This window comes from Arabidopsis lyrata (assembly GCF_000004255.2).
Source record: "Arabidopsis lyrata subsp. lyrata unplaced genomic scaffold ARALYscaffold_6, whole genome shotgun sequence".
Classification (NCBI taxonomy): Eukaryota; Viridiplantae; Streptophyta; class Magnoliopsida; order Brassicales; family Brassicaceae; genus Arabidopsis; species Arabidopsis lyrata.
This window is the reverse complement of record NW_003302550.1, coordinates 20485798-20505960: the sequence shown is the minus strand read 5'-3', so window position 1 is coordinate 20505960 and position 20163 is coordinate 20485798. Positions and strand designations below refer to the sequence as shown.

Here is a 20163-nt window from a genome sequence, read left to right as displayed (position 1 = left end):
TTTATATGCTATATATTGGTTATCTTCAGGTGTTTAAGGCTTGGTCCGAGACAGGTTGGAATAAGTCCCAAGAAAACTCTTCTACCTAAACTCAAATCCGGTATTTTTCATGGCCGAGCTGAACTAGGTTACGAATTTTAGCCTTATTGACATCTCTAGCGTTGGCCTTATCGACAAAATTAGGTAATGATGTTTGGTTCTATTTATATATATAGGTATTAATTGTGACACAAACAAACAATTGGAAAGAATACTAGGTATATTGAAGGAAGGAGGGATTTATATCGTATTTAGGATTACTTAAGACTTAGGAATCTTTAAGAGTTAAATTTTTAATTATGTTGTAGAAAGACTTAATGACCGAAGAAATGGTTAGGATTATGTCAGTTGTCACTGGCCATTGCTTTAAACTATCTCAGTCGTTAACTTTAAGGTTAACTAGTGCAATAATACAACTTTGATGAAGTTTAAATAGCAGTCTCTCTTAGATTGTGTGGAAAAAATGTGTACCCGAAAAACTAAGGATGAAATTGGATTTATGTCTTGAGAAATTTAAGATTTATTTGCTGGCTAGAAAACTTGGATGCTATATCAACTATCAAGTTTGTTGGAAGCACAAATTCATAAAAGCAGATATTATATTTCAGGAATGTACACTTTTGAAAAGGGAGTTTGCATAGAATCAAACAACCTGCAAGCAAAGCGTTTGAGAGAGTATAAAGTTTTGTTTATTTAATGATTAGTGTTAGGAGCATTTTGAATGTGTTAGAATCGCAAACTTTGAGAAGGTGTTTGTTTCTTTTGCTTCCGTCATGTGAAACTCGCAATCTATAAAGTTAATGATAGATTAGTCTGATTGAGACATGAATTTTGTTAGTCATGCCCTCAACTATATGGGGTATTCCATACATGACGATAAAGTTTCTAATAGAAGGGTTTATGTGTCACACACATAATTTCAAAATGGTATTTTCTGCCAATTTTAAGTCAACAATGTTTTCTTTTAGGAATGACTAGAACATAAGACCTCAATGGGACATTATTTTCCTAGGGCATAGAATTGATAGTAATCTAAAGCAGTTTTTTATATAATACTATGTAACTCAGGTCCGCGGGCTTGACCCATAATGGTGGGGTGGGCTTGGATATCGTTTTTATGTTCATAAAATAGTTGATTCGCGGGCAAGCCCAAACGGATTGCGGGTTTTAGCCGGTTTTGTACGCAGATTGACAGATCGACCCGCGGACTACAAATGTTTAATAAAAATATTTACTTAATTATGAAAATATACTATGTGATAATAAAAAAATCAATTTAAAAATTATAATATTTAGAAAAGAGTAATCTTAAAGTTATTTTAAATTTAAAATTTGTTAAATTTAAATTTTATTACTTTATTTATTTTTAAAATATAAAAGTTAAGCCTACGGACGGACCTGGACATAGTTTGTTTGCCTACAGTCCAACAACAAATAATGTCCATCGTGGGCTGGCCCAGATGAAAGCGACCGGCCCGTTTGACACCTCTATCTGGATCTCTAAACGGAATACTCGAAAACCCAAAATATCCGAACCAAACCCAAACGGGTATCCGGATGCCTAGTCCTATTTGGTTGGTTCTTATTTTCTAGAGGTGTCAATTCTGACAACGTTTTTACTTCTGCCCTTTCATCTTCTCTAAATCGATATGACAACTTCGAGAGGAAAGTTTACTATGTAAGTAATCGCATCCCTATCTCTCTCTCAATCCATTAGTTTTTTTTTTCGTAATTGTTTCTTTGGGTTTTCGTAATCATATATTTTCGTAATCAATTTGATTGATGTATTTCTCTTTTGTTAAATTCGATCGGTTGAATCTGAATGGGTTATTAAAATTTAGTTTCACAATTTTGGGTGAGGAGGGAATCTAGGTGAGTCGCTCAGAAAATTTAGGGATTCTATGACCTATGCACGATGTTTCAGTTAATTGTTTTTTTTTTTTTTCTCTCTCTCTTTAATCGCAATAATCTTTGGTTTTCTGAACAAAATGTCATATTAAATGTAGATTCTAGCATGATTTATTGATCTGATAAATCTTAGCATGATTTATTTATTGAATCTAGCATGATTCCCTTAAATATTTATACCTTCCACTATGAAACAGTTAGGGTTTCTAAGACGTGTGTATAATTAATAATTGATACTTTCAATTTGAGACAACTTTTATTGTTTTCTGGGCTTTCTTGAAGCATCTTGGTTTGAAACAATTTTTGATCTCATGGTTTTGTGGTATTTCATGTCTTACAGCTCCAAAAGCAAACCTATATATATGTAAGCTAATTTAATGATCGAAATCTTTATGTAGGTCAAACGAAGATGTCAGTAACAATGGGCAAGAGAAGAGGGTTCTGACTTTTGCTGAACTTACCTCAAGCCTATTGCAAATGATAATGTCTTATCTCGTCCTAAGAGATAACATTCGTGCGTCGGCTGTCTGCAAGGCATGGCGTAAAGCGGCTGAATCTGTTCGGGTTGTGGAAAAGCATCCGTGGGTTATCACCTTTCCGAAGCATGACGACTTGACTATCCTCTTTGATCCATTGGAAAGGAAGAGGTACACACTGAATTTACCTGAGTTAGCTGGAACCAATGTTTGTTACTCGAAAGACGGATGGTTGTTGATGCGAAGATCCGGTTTAGTGGACATGTTCTTCTTCAACCCTTATACTCGAGAGCTTATAAACTTGCCAAAGTGTGAGTTGTCCTTTCAGGCAATTGCTTTCTCTTCAGCTCCTACATCAGGTACTTGTGTGGTAATAGCACTAAGACCTTTTACGAGATTTGTCATTCGTATTAGCATTTGCTACCTTGGAGCAACTGAGTGGGTTACTCAAGATTTTTCTTGCTCTCACGGATTTGACCCATACATGCATAGCAACCTTGTCTATGCCAATGATCACTTCTATTGCTTCAGCTCGGGCGGTGTTTTAGTTGACTTTGATCTAGCTTCCCGCACAATGAGTCATCAAGTATGGAATGAACATAGATGCCCTTATATGCATAGTGATGAATGGTTTAATCTGCCGAAGAGAATTTACTTGGCTGAGCAGAAAGGAGAGCTCTTTCTCATGTATACATGTAGCAGCGAGATACCGATGGTGTATAAACTTGTCTCCTCGGATTGGGAGGAGATGAGTAGTACTCTTGACGACGTGGCAATCTTTGCAAGTATGTACTCCTCAGAGACGAGATTGGGTGTTCTTGGCATGTGGAACAGTGTGTACTTCCCAAAGTATGGTTTAGATGGCAAGGGATGTGTCTCCTACTCGTTTGATGAAGGCAGGTACTATCCGCGTAAGAAGCTTCCAAAACCAACAATATGGCAAATGCAGAAAGAACTTTGCCCTCTTAGGAGTCTCTGGATCGAGCCACCGTCTAAGGACATCTTAGATTTGATGAAATGATAAGCAGTTGTATTATGGTAAAGGTAAGCTGAGCTAGCTTTGCCTTCGAGTACTTTATATATTTGATCATTGCATATGTGAAACTTATGGCGAGTTTAAGATTCAGTACTGTAATGAAAACTTACTTTTCAGCTTTATGTTCCTCCGAAGTCTTTTGTATGTTACTGATTTGAGGTTATGCAACATTTTGAGTTTTATATTTTAACTTCCATAGTCTTTTGCATGTGATTGAATATCCATATCATTCGGTAATTTTAGCCTAAAACTTTAACATGAAGATTTCAATTTTATTAATATGAATGCTCATATCATATAGTATAATATAGACTATGGCTCATATCAAGTAACCCATATGGAAACTTTGCTATTGCTTGTCCCGCAAGAAACTCATCACCATTACTCTTACTCGTGGGAACATCCTCGTATCTCATAATAATAGTGGTGAATCCAAGATTCTCACTCTTTCTCCTCTTCAATAACTTAGGTTTTCATTTTTTACCTTTTGGTCTTTGGCATTTAATTATTTACAAGACCAACAGTCAGAGATGCCAAAATAGTATTTTCTGCCAATTTTAATTCAAAACAATGTTTTTTTTTAACAACGACTAAAAGAACCTAACACCACAATGGGACAATATTTTCCTAGGGCATAGAACTGAAAATAATCTAAAGCAGTTTTTTATATAGTACAAAAGACTGATTAAAATTTAAAACCATAACAAAACACTAGTTTTTGTTTGCCAATAAACAGAAATAAAAAATTCTGGAAAATAAATGTCTGGTTTCGTTTCATCTCTAATAAGAACAATGATAATCAGAACTCGAAATTTCTGATTCTTTTTTCACCTGTGCTTGCTGCGTTTAGATGGTGGCATGTTCTTCATGCTGCTACTACCGCCTCCACCACTACTTCCAGGTCGCGATTTCCCAAACGCTTTCATCTTCCTTCTATTCCTCTCTTCCTCGCTATCAAACTCAACTCCATGCTCTCTGTCTGCATTAGTAGCTTCTCTCTCAAGTTCATCCCAAGTCTTACCTTTCTCTTCCTCTGACTCTTGCTCTGAGTCCTCTTCTTCTTCATCCTCTGACTCCATCATTGACTCACTCTCTGAATCCTCATCCTCTGACTCAGACTCAGCCTCTACATCTGATGGTTCATATCCTTTGTCTGACTCCTCAGAGCCGCCAGATTCTGAATCGCTTCCGTTCAGGTTCAAAAACTCCCACCCTCCATCATCTATAAAGCTCTGTGGATCATCAGTGATTGTCTTCAGGATCTGTCTCCAGTTCAGATTCAGTTTGCTCTCGTAGTACTTTATATCTATAGTGTCAAGCCACTCCTTTATCCCCTCTAGTGAACTTGTGGGAACTGAGTCAATCCTATAAACATCTTTTTTGAAGTCCTTGAATATGATAACCATGTCAAAGCTCCTCTGCCCAAACCCAACTCTTTCAAGATTCACTATCTCAATCTCACTCAGACTTACCACGAGGAACGGGTGTTCTATCAGCTCAACTAAGCAGCTCGAGGTCGGTATAATGAATGCAGATGTCTTATGCGGAACACCATGGAAACCAAGCTCTCTCAGAGGTTGATCAAACTCTAGGTCTAGACTTGCAAACTGGGGTAGTTTCCATATATCATTCACCCGGTTTGCAAAATGATTGAACTCCATGTTGATCTTGTTCTTCCTATCTCGCTCTCGCTGTTCTTCATCTATCTCATCTAGATCATAGGCTGATGATCTCCTCCCACTACCTAAAGACTGCACAACATCCCTTACCTCCACATAGAATTGGACGTCCTTTGTCTTCTTGGTTCCTACCATGATGTGGTTGTGCAAATGAAAATGAAGAAGGGTGGTCATCTCTTTCTCAGCCGGTTGGACAAACGCATGCTTTATGTTTGCAAACAAGACATCCACGCGGTCGTTGGCCGTTGAATACCTGAAACCATTGGCATGAGCTTCCAGTGTCCCACGAATCTTCTTGCGCCCACTAAAAGGCGGACGGATCCACAGGTTCAACAACCTTAAGGGTTTGGACTTGTTACTTGCAATCTTAAGTTTCTCTTGAGTCACCAATGACGTATTAGGACATAATGTCCCACATCGGAAGTTGGAAGGGATCTTAAGTAATATATAAGGGATATGGGTCACTCCACTCATTGCCAATTGGTTTTGAGTTGGAAGCCCATATTCTAATATGGTATCAGAGCCCGATCCACACATGTCCAACCCGATCTGACCCAAAGATGGTCCAATCATCGACAAGGCCCAAAATTGATACCGTCGATCTAAGCCCAAACATTCCGAGATTAATGGTCAAAGAGCCATCATCTCGAGGGGGCGTATTAGGACATAATGTCCCACATCGGAAGTTGGAAGGGATCTTAAGTAATATATAAGGGATATGGGTCACTCCACTCATTGCCAATTGGTTTTGAGTTGGAAGCCCATATTCTAATATGACGTTCTTTCCGCTCTCTCTGACTCCAGGGACATGACTTTCCGTTTGAGGGTCTTAAACGACTGAACTACTTGGCTGCTATGCTTTGAATCCTTGGTCCGGAAGGAAACCTCCTTGATGTAAATAGCGTCCTGATTTTTCAAGGAGTTGGAGTCATGAGGGTTTAAGGGTGTACCCGGGACATTGAAGATGATACGGATGGTATTTTGATTGCCTAAGACTGTTCTTATTGTAGTCACGTTGAATGGAACCATGATGCCGTATATTGGTAATAATACAGCGTTGCTCTTATGATCAACCATGATCATCAAATCCCGAGGTTGGGGAATGTCGTTAATATTCTTGTAGACCGACATGTCACCAGCAAGCTGATCGAATACAACCACAAACCAAGAATCAAACGTAGAAAGAAAACCCTAACAAAGTAAAACTTCAACGAGAACAAGCTCTCTTCTTTTGGATGCCTCTTCTAAGACATCTCTATATATAAGAAATCGTAAACATAAACCTAAAGAGAAAAGGAATAAAAAAAGGAAACTTGATCTGTAAAATAAAAATCTGTTTTATTATTGAAGTCCAAATTGTGTTTCCTTTTTCCTTTATATATTAAGTTGTATATTATACTAATAAATCTTGAGCAGATCTAGGGTTTAGAACATCTGTAGCCCTCGTCTTTCGTTTCTATAGCCGCTGCGACCTCTCTCCCTAATAAGTAGTTCATATAATTGATGCTTTATCGAAGGAGGAACATGATAGTACAAACTTGTCGATGACGGCTAGGGTTTTGTAGAATCAAAGAAAAAGAGAAGGTGAAACGAGAGAAATTTTGTTGTTTATTTATTTGTGTGGTCTTAATTTTTTTTTATGAAAATTAATTCTTATAGCATTTTTGTGATTATCATAAAAAAAAAAAATAGGGCTAATATGAAATTTTTCCAAAAAATATACTCCCTCTGTTTCATTATATTAGATGTTTTAGGGATTTTATTTTGTTTCATATTATAAGATTTTTTACAAGTTTCAATGTTAATTTAAATGCATTTGACCACTTATGACTATTTATATTTTGCAGTCATTATTATGATTCGTTGAATTTTTTTTTAACTAAATATAAATGATGTTTTAAAAAGAAAATAAAGGACCTAAATATGTATGCATTTAACCTTAAACCTCTTAAATTTTGAAACAAAGGGAGTAAGAGTTAATCGAATAAGCCCTCGATTTCCAAAGAGTATTAAATGATTATTATTCTAAAGTTAACTTTGGGTAGTTTTCACGTATATTAATGACTTTATAAAACAACAAGGTAACAGAAAAAGATGTATATAAATGGTGAAAAATTTTACTAGAGAGTTTAAAATTTCTAGGATTCTACTTTCTAAGATTGATAAAGTGTGAATGAAAAAAAAAATAGGTTTAAAATTAAAAACATTTTTATAAAATAATTTTTTTATACAGTCCCTTGGTGTGTTCATGGATCATAATATTACCTTATTTGATTAATATAATTATAGTATTTAAAAAAATGGTATATCTCCATGTTAAAGTTTTTGACTATACTTACTCTTTGATTGATATGAAAATTAAATCACATGGAAAAAGCTATGGAAGTTACTAAATCTTTTTGCATAACCTCAAATCAGTCACATACAGAAACTTTGAAAGTTAAAACATAAAGCTTAAAAGTAAGTTTTCATAACATTACTGAATCTTAAAGTCGCAAGTTTCATACATGCTATATATGATCAAATACATATACCAAATAAAAAACGAAAACTCAAAGCTAGCTCAAACCCAACTGAATTTTCTTCTCCACAAGTCACAAACACCATACCTATATATCATACTAATGAATCATGAACATATTCCATCACAAAACTGTTTGTTTTTCTCTCTTTGAACTTTTGATTTCTTTAAATCATTCTCATTCTCCTTTACTTCTTTCAACAAAATTACATACTCATACTTATACTAGGTTTCTTACTTACTACAACATGATTACTTAGACTCTAAACATAATAACAACTTCTACTAGGCCATGCTACTAGGCTCTAGTGTACAAGCAACCTTAAGTACCTTATTTTAGACTGCAGCTACTCATCAACCACTCTTAACTAGGCATGAGATTAATATCCGCTATCCGCGAATATCCGTATCCGTATCTGGTTTTTGATCCGGAAAAACGGATACGGATACGGATAGGAAATAACGGATATTTTGAAAACGGATACGGATTCTCTTAAAATTAGAAACGGATAACGGATATCCGGCAAAAAAAAAAAAAAAAAAAAAAAAAAAAAAAGAAAAACTTAAAAGCCTTTTAATAGTCCATTATCAAGTGTTAAAGCCCAAAAAAAACTTGTAAGCCAACTTTTTTAATTGTTTTTATTTTATTTTTAATGTTAATAAATAAATCATATGACAAAAAATAAAAATAAATTTTTAAAAAGGATTTAAGAAGTTGATTAATGTCTTTTTTTTTTAAGAACATCACTTGAATCTTTTAAACTTTTTGCTACTTTAATAAATTCTTTGTTTTTGTAATGTTTTGTATATATAATCAACTTCTAGCTATTTTGTGATTTTTTAAAGCTTTTTATGTATGATATTAATGAATTTAGGATTTTAAAATACTATTTCCGGTTTACCAAAAAAAAAAAAAAACACTATTTCCGGATATTCGCGGATATCCGCGGATATCCGGATTTTTAACAAATATCCGGATACCGGATATCCGGAATTCCTGATCCGGATACAGATACCAAATTAGCGGATAATACAGATACGGATACGGATACGGATATCCTAAAAAAACCGGATATCCGCTCCGTTTACAGCGCTACTCTTAACAACTCTCTTAACACTTAACAGTTATACTTGGACAACTCAATTACTCCTACAATTGGGTTTTAGTTGGACCCATTAGACAACACCTTTCTTATGTTGGGCCACACCTTAACCACTTAGGCCCACTCCATCTCTTAACCCAAAACACAACATGTTCTTTTGACGTTGACTCCTTCTTCATCTTCTCCAAAAGATTAGAGAGTTAATCGAATACGACGAGTACATACCCGTGTTCAAAAAATCGCTAGGCGCTAGTCGGGCAGTGAGGGTGTGCCTAGCTCCTAGCAAAAAATCGGAGATTACACAAGGATTAGTTTTAGGGTTATTTAATGTTTTAAAAACATATTAATCCATTATAATTAAGAAATTTATATAATATTGTTTTTAAAATTACATTAAACACATGAAAACAAGATTTTAATCTCAAATTTATGATTTTTATACAAATTACGAATTTAAGTAGCATGTTTTGAATGTTAGATAAAAAAAAGTAAAAAAAAAATGGGCTAGGTGTCGTCTAGATAGTCTAGGCGGACAAAAAATCGGACCAGTGATTTGTTTACCGATTTGGACAAAATCGCCGCGGTTCCCCTCCGATCAGCGCCTAGGCGGCCGAATTTTAGAACAAGGGTACATACTATTAAATAAGAGAAATTTATTGTTTTCAACTTAATTTGGGTATTTTTTAGTTTCACATATATTAATGGCGTTACAAAATAACAAAGTACTAAAACAAAAGGAATATAAAATGGTGAGAAAATTTACGAGAGAGTTTTCTAGGATTCTAAAAATGATAAAGTGTGAATGAAAAAAATAGGTTTAAAATAAATAAAAACATTTTAATAAAATTAATATCTTCTGTAGTCCCTTGGTCTGCTCATGGATCATAAGACCATGATTAATGGCAGGTTCTTAAGAAAATCTTAAGCTGGATCTTAGCAATAAATGATTAAAATTAAATCTCAATTAAGCCATTATTGCTAAGAGAGTTTCTTAGCTAAACAACAAAAACATAGTTAAGATCCATATTTTACAAATATATTACTTAAATATTCTTAAGATTTATTTCTAAGACACTATGGATAATCATGCTCTGAGATTACCTTATTTGATTAATAAAATTAGCATTCGTATTACAAAAAAAAATGGAATATCACAATGTTAAAGTTTTTGGCTAGAATTACTATTTGAATGATATGAAAATTCAGTCAGATGCAAAAGACTATGGAAGTTAAACAATAAAACTACAAATCTTTTTGCATAACTCAAATCAGTCACATACAAAAACTTTGAAAGTTAAAACATAAAGCTTAGAAGTACGTTGTCATAACATTACTGAATCTTAATGTCGCCATAAGTTTCACACAAGCTAGATGATCAAATACATATATCAAATAAAAAAACAAAAACTCAAAGCTAGCTCAAGTACTTACCTTTACCATCACTCATTTGCTTATCATTTCATCAAGTCTAAGATGTCCTTAAAAGGTGGCTCGATCCAAAGACTCCTAAGAGGGCATAGTTCTTTCTGCTTTTGGCATATTGTTGGTTTTGGAAGCTGCTTACGCGGATAGTACCTACCTTCATCAAACGAGTAGGATACACATCCTTTGCCATGTAAACCATACTTTGGGAAGTACACACTGTTCTTCATACCAAGAACATCCAATCTCGTCTTTGACGAGTACTATTTCGTCTTGCAAAGATTGCCATACCGTCAAGAGTAGTACTATTCATCTCCTCCCAATTCGGGGAGACAAGTTCATACACAATCCGTATCTCGCTGCTACATGTATACATGAGAAAGATACATGAGAAAGAGCTCTCCTTTATGCTCAGCCAAGTAAATTTTCTTGGGCAGATTAAACCATTCATCATTATGCATATAAGGGCATCTATGTTTATTCCATGCTTGATGACTCATTGTGCGGGACGACTAAAATACCACCCGAGCTGAAGCAATAGAAGTGATCATTGGCATAGAAAAGGTTGCTATGCATGTATGGATCAAATCCATGAGAGCAAGGAAAATCTTGAGTAATCCACTCAATTGCTCCAAGATAGCAAATGCTACTACGGACGCTATATCTCATCAAAGGTCTTAACGCTATTACAGCACAAATACCCGATGTTGGGGATGAAGAGAAAGCAATCGTCTGGAAGGACAACTTACACTTTGGTAAGTTGAAGAATAACATGTCCACAAAATTCGATCTTCGCATAAGAAACCATCCATCTTTTTCGAGTAACAAACATCAGTTCCAGCTAACTTGGGTACATTCAGTTCGTACCTCTTCCGTTCCAATGGATCAAAGAGGATAGTAAAGTTTTCATGTTTGGGAAAGGTGATAACCCATGGAGGCTTTTCCACAATCCGAACAGATTAAACGGCTTTACGACATGCCTTGTAGATAGCCGACGCACGAATGTTATCTCTTAAGACAAGAAAATACATTATTATTTCCAAAAGGCTTGATGTAAGTTCAGCAAAGTCATAACCTTGTTCTTTAGCCCATCTTGATGTAGGTCAAATGAAGATGTCAGTAACAATGGGCTGGAGAAGAAGGTTCTGACTTTTGTTGACCTTACCTCAAGCATGTTGGAAATAATAATGTCTTATCTCGTCTTAACATTCGTGCGTCGGCTGTCTGCAAGGCCTGGTGTAAAGCGGCTGAATCTATTCGGGTTGTGGAAAAGCATCAATGGGTTATCACCTTTCTGAAACATGACGACTTGACTATCCTATTTGATCCATTGGAACGGAAGAAGTACACACTGAATTTACCTGAGTTAGCTGGAACCGATGTTTGTTACTCGAAAGACGGATGGTTGCTGATGCGAAGATCTAGTTTAGTAGACATGTTCTTCTTCAACCCTTATACTCGAGAGCTTATAAACTTGCCAAAGTGTGAGTTGTTCTTTCAGGCAGTTGCTTTCTCCTTGGGCCCTACATCAGGTACTTGTGCGGTAATAGCATTAAGACCTTTTACAAGATTTATCATCCGTATAAGCATTTGCTACCTTGGAGCAACAGAGTGGATTACTCAAGATTTTTTCCGAAACATGACGACTTGACTATTCTTATCAATTCTTTGGATTCAAGTTATCTTTTAAGCAGACGCACAAATGTTATCTTTTAATACAAGATAAGACATTATTGTACATATTTCCCTAAATTCGTCAAATCATGTACATATTATGTGGCTCAAAGACTATAATCTAATATAATAGTGAGAAACCTTTGATATATCATTTTCAATCTAAAAGTATTGATGGGTAGAGATAGAGAGGGGATAACTCACAAGATAAGCTTTCCTTTCCGATCGGTCATTTTTCGATTTCAAGAAGAAGAAAAAAGAAGACAAAAGTAAAAATGTTATCTCACCATTGATACCTCTATATATAATAACCAAACATCACTACTTAATTTGTTGTAGATAAGGCCAATGTTAGTTTCCATTAGGGTCAAAGTCCATTGTCCAGTCCAACCCGATCATGAGAAACATCGTATTCGATTTTAGATATATATAACTAAGTCCAAAAAATTGGGCTTTTTAAAGTATATAGTCTTTTTCGCTGAACCTAATCGGGTTTGGACTGGCTAAAACCTCGAAAATATCCAATATGATATAGATTTTTAGTCAAAAGGTCTGGTATATATGATATTAATTAGATATTTTTGAGTATTTCAGCTATCTGAACTCGGTTGGGTCAGCCTAAATAACTTTGTACCTTAGAAGTCCAATTTTTTGGACTTAAATATCTAAAGCCAAATCCGGTGTTTTCATGGCCGGGTTGGACTGGGCTTCAGACGTTGGCCCTAATTAACAATTTTAACGTTGGTCTTACCTAAAAAAAATAAGTAGTGATGTTTGGTTCTATTATATATAGGCATAATATTTTTTTTTGTCTATTTATCTTCTATAAATAAAAATGATTAATCGAAGAGGAAATCTTATCTTGTGAGTTCTCCCCCTTTCTATCTCTTTCTCAATACTCTTAGATTGAAAATGATATGTGTTAAAGGTTTCTCAAAGTATTTTATTATTATATCTTCGAATCACATAATATAATATAGATTTTTAGTTGAAAGGTTTTATAAACTATGGCACATATATAAAATGTATAAAATAATGATTTTTATTTACAACTAGACAAATGTTATTTATTTGATAATACTGTGTTAAGTTGAATAAAATAATTCAAGGAATTGAAAGTGCTAATACTGTTGGAACAAATAATGAGTGACATTCTGGGATAAATGTGCAATGAATTGGTTAACGTTGAGGTGATTCAAAAAATTAAGATAAATGTCAAAAATGTATTTTTTCGATTAAATAATCATTTTATTTTTATTATGATTATAGTTAGTGATACAAACCTCAGAATGCACCTACGATTTACGCTTCTCCGTTTGAAGGCCTATAGCTTGGATGGTATGATGGAACGATGGTAGAGATGAATGATGAAGTTTTGTCGTTGAATCCACAACATACAAACCAGAATGATTGAATTTCAAAAATCTAAAACGCAATCAAACCAGACTATATACGAAATCACACCAATAGACTTGAACTAATAAGACTTCAAAGATTAAATATTTTTGAAAGAAAACACACACTTTTTATTACATAACTTGAATACAAATGAAAGCTAAGGTGAGATTATATAGAGGCTTATACAAACGGTTATATGTTCTAAAGAAGTAAGAAATCACCATTAAATAAAAAGAGCCGTTGGCCAATTAAATGATGAATTTGGCTGATATAAGGAAAGTCTTAACGCTCCTTGTATTTTAATAGCTTTGGGAGGAAGTGGAGCGTCTTTGGAATGACCAGATACATTGAAGGGAAAATTGGAAATAAAGGATAAATATTTAAGTATTTGTCCATATATGAATTCTATGAACAAATATCAACTATTCCTAAACTACCCCTTGCATAAGATTGAACCAATTGTTTCAAAAGTAATTAAGAAAAATATGTATTAAAATGATAAAGAAGACATGAAGATATATAAAATGTCAAAAATATATTATTTTGTTTTCGTTTTAGATGGATATAATTTGATCTATAAAGTTTAGAATATGTCTTCTGAAATTAGAATGTATATTCTATACACTCTACATGTTCTACAAAATTTAGATTATGTATTCTACACACTCTACATGTTCTACAAAATTTAGAAGTCATTTCTGTTCTACGGTATTTAGAATACTAGTTTCTACGACTTTTAGAATACATATTCTATACTTTGTTCTTTGTTCTACAAAAATTAGAATATGTTTTCTAACATTTACTTATGTTCTAAGAATGTTAGAAAACATATTCTTAAGATTTTTTTTATTCTACAAAAATTAGAAAGTACATTCTATCTAATTTAGATTGAAAAAAAAAATCTTAAAATATGGAAATTGAATATAGTGAATTTGATTACATCTGCAAATTACAGAAGTTAAATTCTGAATACTTTAAAATTCTTTATACCTAAGTGAATAGATTATAACACAAATTAGAATTTTTCTTTATACTTCACACTTTTTCCTATAGATTACGCTTAATTTCTTGTCTCAAAACCCGGAAAATTAGTTGAATTTTGAATACTTTAAAATTCTTCATACCTAAGTGAATCAAAACCCGGAAAATTAGTTGAATTTTGAATACTTTAAAATTCTTTATACCTAAGTGAATAAATTATAACACAAATTAGAATTTTTCTTTATACTTAACACTTTTTCCTATAGATTACGCTTAATTTCTTGTTTCAAAACCCGGAAAATTATAGTTGCGCTCCATAAAGAAATTGAAATCAAGAGAGAGAGATAGAGAGAGAGATTGAAGAAGAAGAAGGAAAAAAAATTATTTAATATGGCGTTATTAGAGAGGAGAGAACAATTACGAAAGCTTAACTTTGATGAGCAAGAGAATCAAAGAAGAAGAGGATATGAAATTATCTACGGCAAAACAAATAATGGAATGTAAATAAATGTTGATTTTGTCCTATATTTTTTCCAAATTGTTTTTAGAAAGAAATCAATTTAATTTTAAATTTTTTTAATAGTTTAGTAAGAATTTAAAAGACTAGGGGCATATTGGGATTTTAATTATATGAAATCATATATGACCAATATTAAAGTATATATGACCAATCATGAATATAGAATGTATAGATGGACAATAGTTTAATTATTTGTCCTTTATTTCCAATTTTCCCTACCTTGAATGTGGTTTTAGAAGGCGTTCAAAATGATCATAATAGAGCCGTTGTGATTCGATCTCGCTTGAACTTGATCCGGCTAATCAAGTGAGGTGTGGTACACCTTAAGACGTGTAGATAAGTCTCAAGATGATCTCCACGTTTCCAAATCTGATTTTGAGGTGTGCCTAGATGAAAGAATTATAAATCTTCCTTAAATGGTTCCATGTTTATCCGCTGATATGGATCAAAACGTGGCTTTGGGTGGGGTCTTTTCGTTGAACAAAGAGCAAAGTATATTATTAATATGTATTCTAAATTTCATAGAAATTAGATTTTAAATATTGTAGAATAGAAATAATTTTTAAATTTCGTAAAAACATGTAGAGTGTATAGAATACATAATTCAAATTTTCTAGAGCATGTAAAGTGTATAGAATACACATTCTAAATTTCACAAGGTGTATTCTAAATTTCTTAAATCAAAATTTATGTATGTTGAAATAGTTTTTAAAAATTAAAATTAAAAATTATTTTAAGAAAAAAACAATGATGTAGCCATCTCATAGTTATCTTTTCTATGATTAATTTGTACACAAAACTGCATAATTTAGGTAACAAAAAAAAATGAAAACATTAACAAAACGGTACAATTTTGATTTTGTACTTTTTTCAAAAAAATCGACACATATGTGGTTCCGTATAAATATTGTTTTTAATTTTTCTTAAAATATAATATTGTGGTCATATAATTTTTCTTCAAAAATTAATAGTTCATATAATTTTTCTCCATGCTAAAACACAGTAAATTTTACCAATTTTACTTTTTCAATACTTTTTTATTAGATTATATTTATTTATACTATTTTAGTGACAATTCTTATTTTATTTTATACAACAATTTATATAATTCACGATGGGATATAGGCTTTATGTTTGAAGCATTTAAGGGCCCAATTGAGCTAAATGGGCTTTATTTAGGCTCCAACGCGCAGATGTTTATGTTGAAAAATGGCAACGGCTAAAAGCTGGAAGATAGCGAGGGAAATCGGAGACGCCGTGATCAAGGCGTCGAGAAACCCTAACCGGAGATGGTACGGACCTCACATGGCTGCAGCAGTTCGAGCAATATCCGAACGTATTCCGCTAGTAGATTTCGTACTTGAGATCAGAGACGCTCGTGTTCGTTTTCTTTTTCTCCAGCACTGTGTCTTCCAGGTGTTCGATTAATTGCCTCAATGAATGAAGAGTTTTTTTATTTGTTCCTTCTCTTTTGTGTGTGTAGATTCCATTATCTTCTGATTATGAGTTGTTGCGAAAGTTTTCTCCTTTTCCGTCACAACGGATCATCGTGTTGAACAAAATGGAACTCGCGGAGCCTTTGGAGTTGAAGAAGTGTATAGATTACTTTGAGGAAAGAAAATATCTTTCTTATGCAGTAAATTCACATAACAAAGAGTGTGTCAAGCAAGTAACATTTTTTATCCGCTTATTCTCTGGATTTTCTTCTTTCGGTTCTTTTTCGTTATGGCTAAAGAAACTTAAAAGAAGACTTTTTCTTTTTTCAGTTTCTCAACTTCTTGCAGAGTCAAGTTAGGGAATTGCACAAAGCTGGTTATTCGGGTCATACCACTACTATGATGCTTCTTGGGATTCCTAACATCGGAAAGTCTGCTCTCGCCAATTCCCTTCATCAAATCGGGAGGATTAGTGCTGCAGGTGAATCCTACCTCATCAAGTATTTGTTTCTTTGCCGGATTTTCAGTTTTTCATGATCGATTTTAACATGTTCATTTACAGAGAAAGGTAAGCTAAAGCATACAACAGTTAGTTCCCAGCCTGGAGATACTAAAGACATTATGAGCTTAAAGGTTTGTTGTTCCCTCCTCAGAATACTTTAGATTGTGCCACTGTTCGTAAATTTTTCAAGCGCTTCCGTTCGTGACACTTTCCTGTGTTAGCTTAATGTCCTTTAAAGGTACTTTCCTTTCTGTTTGTTTGAGGTCTGCATTTTAGTATGGTTAGAGAATTTCTTTGTTTCAGATCGGTAGCCATCCCAACGTCTATGTACTGGACACGCCTGGAATTTTTCCTCCTACTCTGAATGACGCTGAGATCTGCTCAAAATTGGCATTGACAGGTTTGATCAGTACTAAACGCAAACGGATTGATTATATAGCCGTTAAGGTTTTGTTTCTCTATTCTCATTCCAAGAGAACTTATCGGGTTTTATTTACCTAACGCAGGAGCTATCCCAGATGATATAGTTGGGGAGATCAAACTAGCACGGTTATTTCTGACTATACTAAACTCGAGCTATGAATACAAGAAATGGGCTAAACTATGCAAATCTCAGGATTTAACAGAGAGTTTATCCGATGAAAGCTCCAAGTCTGATGGCAAACGTAAGAGACAGTACCCAACAGATCATACACAGGTACCAGACAATAGCATTATTATCTGCTAATCTAGTCTTGCATTAGTTGTATCAATTTTCCTCTTTTCTCCGTCTGCAGGATTTTATAGTTTACGACGTTCGAAGAGTTCTATACCAGACAATTTCAGCATTTGACGGAAACTTAGAAGACGATATCAGCATGGGAAATCTTATAGAGACACAATTTGCTGCCTTAAGAACGGTTCTTATGGTTCCAGAAGAAGCAAGTGAGTTTACTGATCTCAGAGTTGCTTCTAAGATATTGAATCTATATAGAACTGGTAGACTTGGACATTACACTTTGGAACATGTCTCTGATATAGCCAAATATTAACCTTTAAAAGATTATGTGATTGTGATGATTAAAGATCAATGTTAAGTTGTTTAACTCAGAATTTGTAGCTTTGTTACCTAATTAAGCTTCTGACACAAGGAGTCAAGAAACTAAACAAATCCGATGATTGTGAATATTACAAAAACAAAAAAAAGTGTCTCACTTTAACCACCGGAGCTCAGTCGTAGAACAAGGCGAGATTTTTCCGGCGAAACCATCACCGTAACAACAAGAGTAATCCGATTCATGATCACCCCAGAGACAGCCATTATAAGCACTCTTAAAGCTTGGACTCCTCAAACTATCTTCATCCGCATAACACAGCCGCTTCTTCGCTGTCCCAACCGGTCTCCTCCGTGGCGTGCTCTGAGTCCTTGCCTTAGCCTTCGCCGACTCTGTAGCCGACATGTAATTCGGCTGCATTGAGGAAGGCGAACATGGTATTCTTGGACTAGCTGATCTCACTGCAAAGGATCTTAAAGTTCTGCACGACGGTGGAGTCGCTGGATACGATCTTTGATGATGATGAGTGGTTACAGTCTCAAAAGTCTTGATGGGAGCTCTGGTAGTAGAATTGGTGATTGTGTCGTCCCATTGCTTTGTAGCCATCCACCTATCAAGCCATTGTGTTCTCTCTAGAAGCTCCCTATCGTCGCCGGCTGATTGATTCCGGTAAGACCGACTCCGAATCTTTCACATAAACAGAGTACATTAGTATCCTTTCTCACAAAACAAGAGTTTTCCAAAAATAGAAATTCTGATTTTAAAAAAATGTCAATAAATAAATAAAAACCTGATTTGAGAGAGCAAGTGCTTGAGCTTTCTCTCGTTTAATAGCAATCTCTAATTTCTTTTGCAAAATCAATTCTGTTTCTTCCGAGTTAAATTCAGCATTGCACCTACTCATGTCCCTCGACTGAAAAAATACAAGACAAATGTTATTGTCACCATCAGAAGAACAAGTAAAAGATGTGGTTTAATTAATTTTTCAATCACTAACCAAAGATCTACGGCTACGGATGTCTTGAAGATATGTTTTAGTGTCCCAAAAACCGTTAGATTCAGCGAACATCGAGTTACGCCTTGCTTCCATGTTACAATTACTGGATGGTGATGATGCTAAGAGTCTTGAACGTTGTTGTTGATGATGATTAAGCACTTGATCTTGAACTCGAACCAAAGCCTTGATGCATCTTAGAGTGAGTTTGGCTTGGTTTCGTACATTGTTACCTCTCACTAATGCTTGTAACTTCACTATTCCTCTCAATGCTCGTAATGCTCTCCTCGCCTTTTTCATATAAACGCTAATATTAGACGAATTTTTGACAAACAAAAATTTCATTTTAAAAATTAAGAACTCATAAAGAAAAATAAGACAAATTTTTGACAAAATAAAAGTCCATTAAAATTTCAACAAAAAATTATAACTCATTCTAAACAAATCTAGAACTCATTATAAAAAAATGAAAACAAATTTTGACAAAAAAATTATGATAACACATAATAATTTCAAAAAAAAAGTTTAAAATCAATTAAAATAGCAAACTAATAAATTTCCTCAAAATTACGTGTTTTACGTTACAAAAAATAATAATAATTTAATTTTGTTTGTTTTTTAACTTACGAGGTAGCCTCGGAAAGCTGTCTGAATAATAATAATGGCAGCCCAATGACGTCTAATATAACCCGGAGTTGCCGTTAGCTTAACGATCTCGGAGACAGCATCATCCACGGCGGAGACAGTCACCGTCGGTTTCTCTTCCTCATCTATCTCCACCGTAGGAACCGTACGGACAGAATCTTTTACTAAAGAGTTTGTGGTTTCGAGTTTGGTCTTTCTAAAAATCCATCCTTTCTTTTCTTTTCTCTGCAATTAGCCAAAATAATCGAATCTTTAGTGTTAAGACGAGGTTAAGTAATTCGTAGAGACTTTAAAGTAAGACCTTATAATCAGTTTCTTTGTGGTGAGTCTTCTTGTCGGAGTCTTTTGACGGTGACCAGAGAATCTTTTTCACGGCGGTGAACCATGACGTTCCGTTCTTCTTAGCCATCTTGAATTAACGTTTTCTATAATTGACAAACCAGAGAGAGAGAGGAAGAAAGAGAAGCTTTAACTAGCTATTAGTGAAGTTGATGCTCATGTAAGTAACTATAACACGAGACGAAGGAAGGTAGCATGAATGTGTATATATATATAGTATACAAGACAGAAATCATAAATAAATGAGTTAATAGAGTCTTCTAAATAAATGTTATAACAATATGTTAATTTAGCTGATATTCGTAAATTACAAAAGAGTACTTGCTTTAATCAAGATAAAAAAATTACTCCCTTTATAGAAACTAAGAAAGGATACCAACAAAAATTTAGACATGTTGATAAATTGTGTTTTGTCCCGATCGAAATCTATTTTGAAAAACAACAAATTAGTCATAT

At 34.1% G+C, this 20163-nt stretch overlaps 4 protein-coding genes and 2 pseudogenes across 4 annotated transcripts; 3 read left to right on the top strand and 3 right to left on the bottom strand.

Moving 5' to 3' along the window:
- The first annotated feature begins 1462 nt into the window (after positions 1-1462).
- LOC9308603 (F-box protein At4g00893) lies at positions 1463-3672 on the top strand. Its single transcript, XM_002874595.2, has 2 exons — positions 1463-1717; positions 2346-3672. The coding sequence occupies exons 1-2, from the start codon at positions 1689-1691 to the stop codon at positions 3442-3444; spliced, it is 1128 nt and encodes a 375-aa protein (XP_002874641.2). The 5' UTR covers positions 1463-1688; the 3' UTR covers positions 3445-3672.
- Positions 3673-4005: 333 nt separating this feature from the next.
- On the bottom strand, positions 4006-6742 carry LOC9308602 (annotated as a pseudogene).
- Positions 6743-9999: 3257 nt separating this feature from the next.
- LOC9308601 lies at positions 10000-11428 on the bottom strand (annotated as a pseudogene).
- Positions 11298-11965, top strand: LOC110227416 (F-box protein At4g12382-like). The gene is made up of 2 exons (XM_021021511.1): positions 11298-11303; positions 11356-11965. Exons 1-2 carry the CDS (start codon positions 11298-11300, stop codon positions 11833-11835), a joined length of 486 nt encoding a protein of 161 aa, XP_020877170.1. The 3' UTR covers positions 11836-11965.
- A 3967-nt stretch (positions 11966-15932) lies between these two features.
- LOC9308600 (DAR GTPase 2, mitochondrial) lies at positions 15933-17784 on the top strand. The gene is made up of 7 exons (XM_002874594.2): positions 15933-16137; positions 16241-16426; positions 16524-16674; positions 16756-16826; positions 16999-17095; positions 17202-17392; positions 17472-17784. Exons 1-7 carry the CDS (start codon positions 15967-15969, stop codon positions 17724-17726), a joined length of 1122 nt encoding a protein of 373 aa, XP_002874640.1. The 5' UTR covers positions 15933-15966; the 3' UTR covers positions 17727-17784.
- On the bottom strand, positions 17713-19904 carry LOC9308599 (protein IQ-DOMAIN 1). The gene is made up of 5 exons (XM_021023880.1): positions 19670-19904; positions 19351-19593; positions 18727-19014; positions 18520-18642; positions 17713-18416 (listed from the first exon to the last, which is right to left on the bottom strand). The coding sequence occupies exons 1-5, from the start codon at positions 19775-19777 to the stop codon at positions 17886-17888; spliced, it is 1293 nt and encodes a 430-aa protein (XP_020879539.1). The 5' UTR covers positions 19778-19904; the 3' UTR covers positions 17713-17885.
- Between the last annotated feature and the right edge of the window lie 259 nt (positions 19905-20163).